Raw genomic sequence first — 14,257 nt, 5'->3', positions numbered from 1 at the left:
AAAAACGTGAAAAAATAATTTTTAAAAAAATAATATTTAAGTTTAATTTTTATTTTTTTAATATTTTTAACTTTTATATTTTAATTTAAATGATAAATATTTAATAATATAAGTTTTTTTTATAAAAAAAATCATTCAACGTGTCAAATTTAAATTTGTTTCGTACATTTCTTTTCTTTGCGACTAAGAGATAAAACCAGACCTAACACAAACATTTTACTCCATATAATTTGTTATTTAGAGACTTACGTTTTATAACTTGAAAATTTGTGTATTTATTCTTAAAATTTTTAAGTTTATAGGTTAATTATTCTATTAATAAATTTAATATAACTAAAATTATACAAAAAATAATTTTATTTTTTACACTTACGCTTGTTCTAAACTCGCTTAAGCTTCTGAAGCTTGAAACTTGACCGTGACGCTTCACACTTTTTAAAACCTTGTTTTATACACATGATTTCAGTGGTTTACACGTGGTTTTGCTCGTGTATGTTTCTAATATATATCAGTCATGTGCGGATCAATTAAGGGGCAAGGGAGGACAGATTAGGAGTGCAAACGAACCGAATCGAGCCGAATAATGGTAAAATTTTAAGGCTCGAATTCGGATCGATATAAGTATATTCGAGTTCGAGCTCGATTCGAAGTTCGATAATTTCAAATATTTTGGCTCGAGCTCGGCTAGAAATAAAGTTCGAGTTCGATTTCGGCTCAAAATATTCAAACCTATTCGTCAACTATTGCTCGAATATTATGGTTCGAAAAGCTCGAATGTTCGAAATGTATATATATTTATTATATAATTATATTATATTATATTAATAAAAAATTGAGGCTCGCGAACTATTCGCGAATTGTCGAACAAAATAATTTTAGCTCGAGCTCGGCTCGAAAAAAAGTTCGAACATGTTCGAATTCGGCTCGAGTTTGATAAGTTCGCATACGAATTAAATATTTAACGAGACGGCTCGAAAAGCTCACGAACAGGTTCGATTCGTTTGCATCCCTAAGGCAGATGCCCCTCCTTAAGTTTTGATATCAAAGTAATAGTATGTCTTTAGATTTTAAACTTAAAATCATGCGCATAAAATTAAGTCAATGATCTAAAAGTCAAAGTTTATCACTCCTTGTGTCATTTAAGAATCGTCTTTGTAATCTAATGAGAGATGAATATCTGAATGATAGTTCAATTACGTATATTGAGAATGAGATATTTCTTAGTTTGTTTGTGAATCGATTATATATGCCACTTTTTTCTCTCTCTAATATATAGGCTTATATAATATATTTAGCAATCTTGTTTCTACTCTTTTACTAATATATATACTCCTATTAAATAAGTTTTGAAAAAAGTGTAACCATTTTTGAATTTTATGTGTAAATTTATTTTTTCAATGATTTTTCTTAATTTGTAAGTTTGAAAAAATAAGGCTATATAATTGAAACATATGAACTATTTTTTATCTTTGGTTCTTTGCCCACCTCAAGATTGTTTCCTTCACTAGTGCGAATATCGACAACCCGAAAGTACCACATCATCGACTGATTCCGATTACCTGGATGCATAGATAGTTTGGCACTGGACCACAGTAAACAGCATACAGAAACAAAATTCACCTAGAAGTATAATAATCTAGCTTGCGACTTCAACAGTCGTGTAACCACTCTGAATTGACCCCTTCACGGCATCCAAAACAAGTTGTGTCTTCCTGCTTAGTGTTGGCCACTTCTTCTCAGGTTTCCCACCATGAAATTTGATGCCCTGTACCAGTCCACAGAACTCCTTCACCATAAGAGCTTCCTGAGGAAGATCTGTCGTAACTATGTGCTCACTCGGTTTTGGCTCCCATCCCGTCACAAGCTCTGTAAATCCTGATTTCACAGCTGTAGTAAACGAAGCTTGTTTCTCCTCAAATGGGATCACAAAATCATGAAAATGCAGAGTTCCATTTGTCCCTACAACCGTCACGTCCATTGTCAAGTTAGCCAAGAAAGAACAATGAAATGTAGCTACCTTTCCATCTTCCCAGTGCAGAGAAGCACTGCACGCTAAAATGACTCCTGCACTGTTCACAGCAGTGCCACGTAATGCAAGTACTGATTTCGGCAACTCAAAATCAGTAGCCCACAAGATTGACCGGATGCAGTACCAGCCAACATCGCCAAGAGCACCAAGACCATCAAGATCCCCTTTGACACGAATGTCATTCTCCAGAAAGTCTTTATTTGCTGCAAATGTAAAGCAGCTATGAACCTGCACCAAAAGGATAGAATCCACTCCTACATTCACATGAATTCCATAATATTATAGCAAGTAAAATGTTTTATCAGTCTACGGGATAGTTAGTGTAAGTTTGATTTCATAGCATGTAGTTCAAGAGGAGAATCCAATTAACAGAACTGCAAAAAAAAAAAAAAGATCTTGTCCTAACATCAATCAACCTCCAACATTTCTTATAGAAAGAGAAAATCGTCATGACCAGTAATAGATGATAAAAATACACATGGAAAATGTGATGCACTCTTCTCAATTGCGAAAGTTTGAAACTAAAAACAGTCTAAATAATGGAGATGCGTGTCAGAATTTGCCAACAGGAAATTTCGCTACTTAGCCAGTCTTGTCTCTGAGACCATTCTTATAATTACATATTCAGATTGGTTTTTACATAAATGCATAGGCAACTAGATTTCAGATCCACGATACTTTCACAGATGTTTGCGAAACAAATGATAACTACCCAGTCTCGGCCACACCCGAATTTTGTGACTTCATGTCACTCCACATCATCGATGACAATCATTCAGCTAAACAAATGACACAGCATAGGCAATTAGATTTCAACTCATCTAATACAGTGAAAGTTTGTAAAAAATCTAATAAAATGGCTGTAAGATAGGCCACAGGCCAGGGTTGAAAGCGACTCTGACACCCCTCAACCATACCACCCTAGCCATCCATTTTCCTCACACACCCATCCACCTCCTAACGGTAGGAAGATTTCTACAATGAGCCACATGTGCTAACACGCACTCTTGCAATTGTTGCTTTGGACATTGAAGATATGAAGACAAACTTGTGTTTTTCCTTCTCCTTCCAACATACAACCTCAGACTTCCCATTTCAAGTTCTTGGATGGTGGTAATCAGATTATGTTTCTGTTTCAACTGACGAGGGAATTAGGCTATCTCCAACCCATATACTCTATTTTTCATCCTCTATCCTCCAAAATAGAGATCCGTAATCTCTATTTTCAAAAAGCTTCTCCAACCCATATTCTCTAAATATTACCAAATATTTCATTTCTCTATTTTTTTTTCTTTTACAAACACACATATATAATTAAAAAATTACATAGTATATCGTTCAACTGAATTAATTTGATAAGCTTCAAATAAATCGTATAATATATTAATAATTATGTATTATATTGTCAAAAATTTCGCATGTTTATCAGGTTAAACTAAGTCGACAATAAATGTTTGTAATAAATTGTGTTATGTGTTTTTTTTTATCATGACCTTGTTCATTATTTCCATTTGGTGTTTATTATAAATATTAAAATTACAATTAATTATAATGAATAAAATAAAACACTTCAAATAAATAAAAAAAATTGAACACTAAAATTAATTTAAAAATTTTAGAAAAATGAAATGGACCAAAAAGAGGAGAAAAAATTACAGGTCTTTTTTGAAATTTTGAAAGATGACATTTTTTGTAATTAATGCCATCCTCCAAATAAGTCTCCAAATGAACGGTGATCCTCCATAAAGGATCACTGTAGCACTCTCCAAAATGGAGAGTACTTTTGGAGGAGGGTTGGAGTGCCAACCTTCCTCTATCCTCCATTATAGAGGAGGGTTGGAGATGCCCTTATGAGGGTAGGATCGATGTAGAAGACTTTCTAAAAATTACCCAAAAACGACAAAAAAGATTTATTTCTTGACAACAATGCAACAGATTCACCATTAATTGAAAGGACTTTCATTGATTTTGCAGCAAAATCCGACATCACGCCCAACATTGCGCGAGTCGCAAAGTTTCACTACCTTACATGGTTACACTGACTGATGTTTTTATATTTTCATATATTAATTTTAATATTTAATCAATATATTTATTGTGATCAGGGGAATTCTAATCGTTGAGTATATCAAAATCGTGATTTTTGATTGCATATAAATAAAGGTGTGATTAAATCGAGTCAAAAGTTTGAAAAAATAGATTAATTTGGATATGCTTGACATGCCTGTGCAACTCCGAAAGTAAAGAATAAAGAAGGGAATTTGGTGAATGAAGAAGTGCGATGCCATGTACCACTGTTGGAATGAACCGTGCAGCTCATAAGATGTGAAGGTAATAAATTGATGAAAATACAGCTGGAACAAAGAAAGATTACATGGGGCCTTTCACTATTTTTTTAGCCTATGAAGAAAACTAGAAAAGAAATACACAGGTCCTTGTTGACTTAGAGAGTGTTTTGAAGAGCTTTTGCATATTTAAAAGTGATTCTTTTAAAAATTATTTTGAAGGTGGTCAGGAGCTAAAGTGAAGATTGTTTGGAAATAGAAGTTTAAAACTCATACAAGTTAAAGTTTGAATGTTTGGAGAATAATTTCAAACTTAATTTTTATTTATATGACAATCATGCCCTTAACCTATATAAAATTGATCTCTTTTAATTATACCTATATAAAATTGATCTCTTTTAATGATTTAAATTTTGATAATCACATATCGCACCATAAAAAATGTGTATATAATTATTATTACATTATGATATTGTATCAAAATTACGTAAAAAAATTTCTGAAATTGCAAATTATATAAAAATGAAAAAATTATAGAAAAATAAATGCTTGTAATAAAATATGATTGAAATTTTATAAATTCTATTAGAAATTATTAAAAAATTTCTCCTCATTGGAGAAAATTATGTCAAATGACATGTAATATGATAAATATTTTAAGTATATAAATGTCAACTTGCAATTTTAATCTATAAACTAAAAAGGAGAAGCAGGAAAAAAACATCACATTCTTGTTTATAGCTTTTGGCTAAAAAGCAGAAGCTGAAGTTTGACATTCACAAACACTCAAAAACATTTCTATGCAAATAGAATCTAAGAAGTTCTTCCTAAAACTCTCCAATACATAGTGTGATGAGGCAAGTAATTCTCCAACCACTTTTGTTTGTATTATTTAGATTATCATTCTCAACACTTTTTAATGTTAAATCTCAATCACTTGTATTTGGGTTAATTGATTGGTAAGTGTTAAATTAGAATGTGCAGAAATTGAATGTTCGATCATGAATATTCAAACATAAATTAATTATTATTACAAGAATTGGTGATCGAGTTAATAAAGTCTAAGGGTGTTATAATCCACCAAAACCAAGACTTGTTTTCAGACCATTAGTAATTTTGATTTCATTGCATGCTAATCATTTCGATTTATTAGATTTTAAAATTTTATTTTCTTAAGATTTAATTTTTTTAAAAAAAATCTCCATTGATTTTAAATTTTTAACGCAACAAATTTACTGCTAAGAGACAACTACTCGAGCTATGCATATTTATTAGTGCGTTGATCTGGGTGAGACACAATTAGAGGTGTCAATATGAGTTAGGTCCGTCGGGTTGACCCATCCGACCACCTAAAATAGTTGATTTGGATTGTTGTTTTCCTAACAAGCCTAAAAGGTAGTCCGATCGTGTCGCCCAGCCTAATCGGTGGGTTGTTGTGGGATGCGGGTCGGTTCGCCAAAACCCATCAAATAACACGTAAAACCCATCAAATAACACGTGGGCCCGCTGAGTTGACCAGTGAGTTGGGTTTGTGTTTTCTCAACCCGTAAAAAAGGTGGGCCGACCCGCCTCGCCTAATGGTGTGTTGTGCCCGTTTTGACACCTCTATACACAATGGACACGGACTCATATTTGCAACCAAAATTAGTTTCACAAAATTGATCGAGAGTCTGTCTCATAATAATAATAATAATAATAATAATAATAATAATAAATTAGTTTCGAGTAAAAGTAGAAAAAATGAACGCACCGACTTGAGTTCCCCAAAAAGAGAGGAATCAGATAGAAATTGCTTCATCTTGAAAGTCCTGGGATTATGCATCCACATTGTACCGTCCATGATCTGAACCCCGCCTGATTCGCAGGCCTCTAGGATTACATCAAATTCCTTCACATTCATCGCCACGGGCTTCTCCAAAAGCAAGTGCTTCTTCTTGCGGGCAGCCCGCACCGCCCACTCGACGTGGAGGCTCGTGGGCAGCGGTATATACACTGCGTCAACCTCCGGATCGTCCAATACGGCGTCGTAAGATCCGAAAACCTTAGCCGAATCGGGGAATCCGTTTTCCAATGCGAATTTGGAGGCTTTTTCGGAGGAGCGGCTGCCGATGGCGTGAAGGACTGAGTTAGGGGAGAGGATAATTGCGCGAGACACTTTTCGGGCTATGTCAGCGCAGCCCAAAATACCGATTTTGATCGGCGGCGCGGCGGCGGCGGCGGCCATTTCTAGAGCTGTGGGTGGAGTATAATGTATGAATAATAATAATAAAATTGAAATAAGCAATAGGGGAGAGGAAACGCTAACGCAAGCGTGCGTTTTGAGCAGATATATTCCGTGGGAAATTCTCGATTCGCTATTTAAATGTTCGAGGTCATTTTGGATTCAGTATCAAATTATAATTTTATGAGTTGATTTCATCCAAATTTTTTAAATTTTTTTTTCCCAAATCAGTGTTTTCGGTCAATATGATGACATTTTGAATAGATTATTAGCCCGACTGGTCATGAGATTCCGTGGGAAATTCTTGATTCGATATAATTTGTTTGATGTTATTTTTGATTCAATCATAAATAAATTTAATGAGTTGATTTGTTGGAAATTATTTTCGATTCAGTCATAAATAAATTTAGGATAATGCTATGCGTAAGTCTTACATAGAAGAGTTATACGTCCTATTAACGAAAAAACTTTTTAATGAAATATTATTTTTTATTACTTATGTATAAAATTAATTTTATCGAGTTCAACAAAAATAATTATTTTATAAAATTTTAAAATATAATTATTTAATAATTTCAATAAAAATAATAATTGTATATTTTTTATAGTAAATATATTTTAAATTTTTAAAATTAAAATTTCAAATTTAAATCGTATATAAACGAGATTTTATTATTATATATTTAAATTAAACTATATTTAATATTATTATGTGTAATAATTAATTATTTTGTTAAAAAACAAAATAAAAAATCAAATTATGTAGGTTTGAGTTTATCGGATTAGTCGAGTTCGAGTCGATCGCTATTGATTTATTCAGATTTGGTTTGAGAAATTTTTAAAAAGATTTTGTACATATTTATAGAATTAAGAGATATTTACTATATTTTTATATATTGTATGTTTAAAAAATTTTTATTATATATTGTATCATAGATTTTAAACATGTAATAATTATTTTGTAAAACATTGATTTTTAAAAATAATTTTTATTTTGTGTAGTAAGTATATTTTAAATATTATACACTTGAACTTTTAAATTTAAATTATATGGAACTAGATAAGCTATTATGTATTTAAATTAAAATATATTAATTATTATTATTATTATTATTATTATTATGTGTATTTAATTATTTTTTTAAAAATTTTTAAAAAAAATCAAATATTTCGGGTCCAACTTGAACCCCAAAACCTCAACTTTAACCCGATAATTATCTGGTCAACTCGGGTCGGGTTCAATTTTGACGCCCCTAAAAGTGCACAATAAATAATAAAATAAAAATAATAATATTTTTGTTTAGAGTTTTTTTTAACAAGACAAACAATTGTAGGTTGAAAATAAATATATTTTAAAAAATTTTTGATATACCTTCCTAATTTTATAGGGCGTGTAACCCCTCTATGTAAGATTCTATGTACACATAGCATTATCCATAAATTTAATGAGTTGATTTAAGAGTAAATTGTACTTAAATCCCCAGTACCCATCCTAACTTTATTCTAAATCATTAACCAAATGATTTTTTTACTATAACTCTCTAGTACCACCACCAATCTTGAATATTTTAATGTTTAGTTCTTGTACTTGATTTATGTTAATTTATGTTTGAAATCTAAAGGTTTTATGCTTGAAATTTAAAGGTTTTATGCTAGAATCTGGAGATTTTGTGCTCATTTATAGTATAAAGAATTATCCGGAAAAATGATATCAAAGCTCAGGTTAAATATTCAGACATAATATTATTCGTTAAATCATGTTTTTCTTTGTTGAAGAAGAGATTTTAACAAAACCATGAATTCAAACGAAAGTTTGTACCAGGAATTTCATCCATATGAAATTCTATGAAAAAGTGAATCTATCTAAAATAGATTCCCCACAAAACACAAGGCTCCGCAGCTATTTCGACAAATTGAAAAAATCCTTAAAAAGCAAGAAGAAATTCTTGTAACCCTAAGGGATCTTCAAATGAAAACCCAAAATCTAGAACAAATAACGAGTTCTAGGAAAGGAGGAAGGTTACCACTCTCGTTTGGTACCGAACCTTTGTTACATCAGAAAGGTAAAACCAAAATAGTACAAAAACATTTATCTGATGAAGAGATGATGATTAATATTATAAAAGCAGTATCAGAGAAAAATACTATCTGATGACTACTTTAGAAAGATTAAATCTTGAAGATCTACAAGATCTTGCAGATTCATTTGCAAATCTTAAGTTTGTAGATTTAAATATGAATTCCCCTTAAGGTGAACAACCTACTGGGAATCTGCTAAGATATGTGATTAAAACAGAAGAACCACATAGTGAATTCCAGGCTGGAGAAAATTCACATCCAGCAGGAACAAGGACAAGAAAGAGTAAAATCCCACTCCATCAAACCCATTATGAAAAAACTGTTTTAGATCATATACATCCTTATGGGGTTATGTTAAACCTTGATGTTATGGACTTCAAAAACAGAGAAGATCTCATAGATGATTGAACATTAGCTATGAGAATTGCAGCAGGAACATTAGATCTCAATAAAGAAGGATTCATTAAACTTCTAGAAATGAGTCTAATGGGATCTCTTAAGATCGCTTGGGAAATGACTATGCCAGAGAATAACACTGTGTTTTCTTTCAAAAATTGAATTTAGATTTGAAATTAGAATTGAAATTAGAATTGGAATTGGAAATCCATGAATTTAAAATTTCATTTGGTGTTTGGATATAAAATTTGAAAATGGTATTTACAAATCCATTTCTTGTTTGGAGAAATATGAATTTGGATTTGGAATTTAAAATTATACTAAACTTTTCATTACAAACTCTTTTCGAACCAAATCTTCTAAAGTTTAGAAATTAAAATTTATTTTATATTAATTGTGTCGAAAATTCAGAAAATAAATAAAATAATAAATCATAGTTCACGTGAAATAAGAAATATAAATCATACAATAAAATACGAAAATTTGAAGTTCAATAAATTGTCTCTTTTAAAAAACCAAATGGAATCTAAAACAGCAATAACTTTGTCAACAAATCCAATAAAATCTAACTTTTATTTAGAAAACTATGCAATATTTTATCCTAAGATGAGTTTTCCATTTTCCAATTCAACCAACGACGACGAGCATGATGTGAAATCCCCAAGAAAAGATCGGCTGCATTTGGATTTAATACAAGAAAATCACTTGCTGCAAAAAACAAAATCTTCATCTACTCCTTCAAGTTTTGATAGTTCAGTGTATATCTCTTCACACCGACGCTTGTTTTGTTCATTGACATCCATCGCCTTAGCCATTTGTGAGATCGTATTGTTCAATGTATCAAACCTCTCATTTATTTCATCAAACTTTGACATTTTTTCTTGCCAACTTTAGAAATATTAGTTGTGGATGATGAATGAGGAATAGACATTTGATCAAAATTCTCTTCTTCAAAATCCTCCAAAGTTTCTAAATGTACTTGTTGCTGAGCTACCAACCGATCAATATCTTCTATTCTTGAAGATTCTCCACCGCTCGGCTCTTTCCCCTCTCTTGCCCAACGACGTATCTTCTCTTTACCAGCTTCTGCTCCTTTTCCATTAGCTCTATCTTTTTCAAATATTTCTCGTAGCACAAGAAAATTAGGGATTGCAATATTTCTGACAAGTTTAGCATCATGATATACCTAATTACATTATGTTTATTTTTAATACAATAATAACTGGAAAAATATACAAACACTTGAACATGACAAAATAAAAATACATACCTTGATTAATTCATCCCAAACCTCCTCTGGTGCCTCAATTTTTTTTGTTATTTCATTTCAACCAAATCCACTACCTCTTTGAATACTTCCAAAACAATAGTCATCTTTCTTTTCAAAGTTTTTAATCTATTTTGCACATTGTCTTTATTTACTTTCATAGTAAATTTGGAATTAATAGCTTCGATAACAGCATTGTACGCAGCTTGAGAAAAATTTCGACCGGGTTTTTGTCCTTGATTTTTTTGTTCTAGTAAAAAATCAAGTAGAAACTCATTCATCTGTTGAGTCCAACTTTTGTAATGGAAAAGTTCAACAGTTTGAACGCCAGTACTCATTTCCTAAGAATTAATACAAGTTACAAACTTCAAGTCATATGAAATAAATTATTAAATATTAAAATGCATAGCTAATTATTTTGTTACGTAAAGCCAAAAAAATAAATAAATAAAGAATCACAGAAAAGAAAAATGAAATTTACATACAAATAAAATAAACAATCTTAAATTTTTTAAACGAACAATGCATGACGCCAAAAATCTTTTAAGTAGGACCACATGCATAATCTTCCCACATTTCTTGCGCTATTCTATTTCTTATCATTACCTATTACTTTCAGATCTACCTCGAGAAGCTGCATTTTCTTCATTCACAATATCTTCATGTATTAATTCACTATCGACTTCAATAATCAATCTTTAATCAGGATCTACTCCCATGAGAAAATTAAGCAAAATACAACAGGCTAATATAATTTCTGAATGTGTCTCTACGTTGTAGTTAGGTTCAGCACCACTAGCTAAAATTGAAAATCTCTTCTTTAACACACCGAATGATCTTTCAATGGCATTTCTCAAAGATGCATGTCTATGATTAAATATTTCTTTTTGAGATTCGGGCCCACAATTACTATATTCTTTTGGATGATATCGGGTTCCTCTGAAAGGGGCGATAAAACCATCTCTTATCATAAATCCAGCATCAACAAGATAATATTTACCTACAAAAATTAATTGAAAATTAATATATATTTGTTATTTTTTTAAAAAATTTATTAGTATATGTATGATTAAATACCATTTGGAACTTTTAGCTTATCTTCTCTATCAAGTGCATCCTCAAGGATACGACCATCAACTGCTGAACCTTTCCATTCGGGTAACACATATGTAAACCTCAAGTCGAAGGTACATGCAGCCAACACATTTTGTGTGAGAAAATCTTTTCTTTCTCTATATCTTGCAACATGTTCTTTAGATACTTTAACACGAAAATGCGTTCCATCAATTGCACAAATACAATCCTAAATATGTATCAAAATTATATTATATTTAATCATACATGAATTTATTATTTTAATAAAACAATCGAAAAAGATTTATCTATATAGTACTATTACCTTGAAATAAGGATAGAATCTAGGATTATGAAATATTTCAGGCGGAACATCATTTCCACCAGGTTGAATCATAAATTGATCTTGAAGAGATATGATTTCCTTCAAGACATTGTGAAAATGTCGACTGATGGTTTCCCCAGATCGTAAGAATATAAATCCCATTGAACGGGTACTTTCATTTTGCCCAACAATATACAAAAATTTTGCAAATTGTTCTTTTATGCTGCTGTAAATAGTATCTTTGAGAAAAGTTTTCTCTCGTAATAGTGAAACAAATTTCATAAATGCATTCGGTCTCATACGAAGTACTCCACGAATTCTTTCATCAGTTTCAATACGATATATTAACTCATTCCTAACCATATCTCTTTTCAAATCTTTTCCTGATATGATTCTACTTATATAGCTCTTATTGTTATAAAATAACATATTCAAGTAAGAAACACAAGCCACTACTGCTATAACTGTCCTCTGTGATCGTCGACTTGATTCTTTGATTCTATCCATCTATAAAATAAAAAAAATGTATTTAAATATTAAAATGGTTGTGTAAATCCAACATCGATTCAATTATCTACAAAAATATATTGATTTCATATGTCATAAACACATACGTGTTATCAACTAGTTTAATCCATATTTTTTTTACAAGTCTTAAGAATTGAATTTTTAAAAATATAGACATGAACGCTTCAAAATAATATATATATATATATATATATATATATATATATATATATATATATAGACATGAAATTCAAGATTTTTTTACAAATAACACATAAGCATTACGTAAACATTATGTGGAACAAAAATGCATGTCCATTAACCAATATGAAATAAAACACAAAATTTATGAATTTTTTTGTTTGGGAATGTCTTAATTTTTACTTTCACTTTCTCCGAACTTATCATTTGATAATCCTTTGACAAGGTTGAGTTTTGAGGATTCAAAAGGCTTCTGACTAATGGGGAGTTCAGAAAAATGGGTTAAAGCATTGATTGGGCTCAACAAAAATACCTTAATACTTTTTGCAATATATTTTTCAATATAATTTAGCATAGACAGTGACATACACTCAAGTAACAATAAATTCAGTAACAATGACAACATTAAAGTTTAAACCCATGTACAAAGGAACATACCATTAATTAAATAGTTTCTTCACCACAACTCAACCTACGTACGCGGTGCGATGCAAGCTATTATGAGTGCCTACAAAAAAAACATCAAAAAATTATTCACGGATAAAATAAGTTATTTCATGAAGATAGTCGCAAAGTAAAAAATAATTATCAAAGTTAACATGTGGAATCTGAAAATGCCTCCACTACCACATGAACCAATCATATTAACTCCATTAAATGAGTGAGCAGATTACGAGCAAAATAAAATTTGCAAAAGCTTTGAAAATTCATTTCTCTTGGAATGCGCGAGCAGAATAATGAGGCGAGCAGAATAATGAGAAAATTAGAATACTTGCCTGAGTTCCTGTGTACAACTGAGTTTTGGAGCTTAGAACCATGAAAATAAAATCTGCGTAAGCTTTTGACTTGATTTTATCGACTTTTTGGGAAAACAAAAAAAAAAGGAGTCAAAGAAATGCTGATAAAAGAATATGTTCCAGGTAATCTAGATACATTGGCAAGACGCGCCTCTTTTTTGAAAGGAAAATTGGCAGAATGGTGCCACATGGCAGCACTACAAAAGAACTACAAAAAGATAAGAGGTATAGATAAATGTACTATTTTATGTTGTAGAGAAAATGATCTCCCAACAATAATTGGGAATAGATCACAGATATTTAAAAGGAAGAAATTCAGAAATAATTCCTATAATAAAAGAATGAGAGGTTCTTGGAAACAAAGAACAGTTTGGTCCAAACAAAAGGCCAGATCTTATAGATAAGGGAAAAAAAATGAACCTACAAGAACATCTCCGGAAACAAGCTCATCTCAAAGCAGGGAAAGAATACCGTCCAGAAGAACTTTTAGGAGAACTCATACGAGAGCAAGTGAAAGTTTTAAAGACTGTAACTGCTGGACATGCGGAGCAAGGGGACATATTTCAACAAATTGTCCAGAAAATGAGAAGAAATGAGTCAAACTTTTTGAAGCAACACCTGACATTGATGATGCGTTCTTCTTTCAAGATCTTGTCCAAGTATATCAGTTTGAGGATATACCCTCAGACGAAAGCATATACGAGTAAGAAATACTATGTGGTCAAGAAAAATCTAAATCAGACTAAAGAAGAAGTGTTTCGACATGTAACACATGAAATTTTGGCTGGGTTTTTTTAGTCAAACTACTATATCCGAAGAATTATGAGAGAAAATCCCACTCTACAGAAGTATCAAAAATTTTCGGCAGGACAAGTGGAAAGAGTCTTAGGAAACCTAGGTCTTAGACAAAGAAGACACAACCTGATTTACAAGGTAACAGAAGGGAAATGGCGATACCTATAGAATTAACTAGTAATCAAATTGAGATGAAATTAATTTCTTTTGAAGAAATAAGAGAAGAATTGCAAAAGCTAAAAAGTGAAGTAGCAAGGACGATGTCCTGAATTCATATTGGA

General features: G+C 31.2%; 1 protein-coding gene across 1 annotated transcript; it reads right to left on the bottom strand.

Annotated features, from left to right (window-relative positions):
- Positions 1-1,439: 1,439 nt before the first annotated feature.
- LOC140863663 (uncharacterized oxidoreductase At4g09670) lies at positions 1,440-6,679 on the bottom strand. Its single transcript, XM_073267253.1, has 2 exons — positions 6,065-6,679; positions 1,440-2,257 (listed from the first exon to the last, which is right to left on the bottom strand). Exons 1-2 carry the CDS (start codon positions 6,536-6,538, stop codon positions 1,637-1,639), a joined length of 1,095 nt encoding a protein of 364 aa, XP_073123354.1. The 5' UTR covers positions 6,539-6,679; the 3' UTR covers positions 1,440-1,636.
- Positions 6,680-14,257: the final 7,578 nt, after the last annotated feature.

This window comes from Henckelia pumila, chromosome 4, assembly GCF_033568475.1.
Source record: "Henckelia pumila isolate YLH828 chromosome 4, ASM3356847v2, whole genome shotgun sequence".
Lineage (NCBI taxonomy): Eukaryota > Viridiplantae > Streptophyta > Magnoliopsida > Lamiales > Gesneriaceae > Henckelia > Henckelia pumila.
This window is presented reverse-complemented; position numbering and strand designations above follow the sequence as displayed.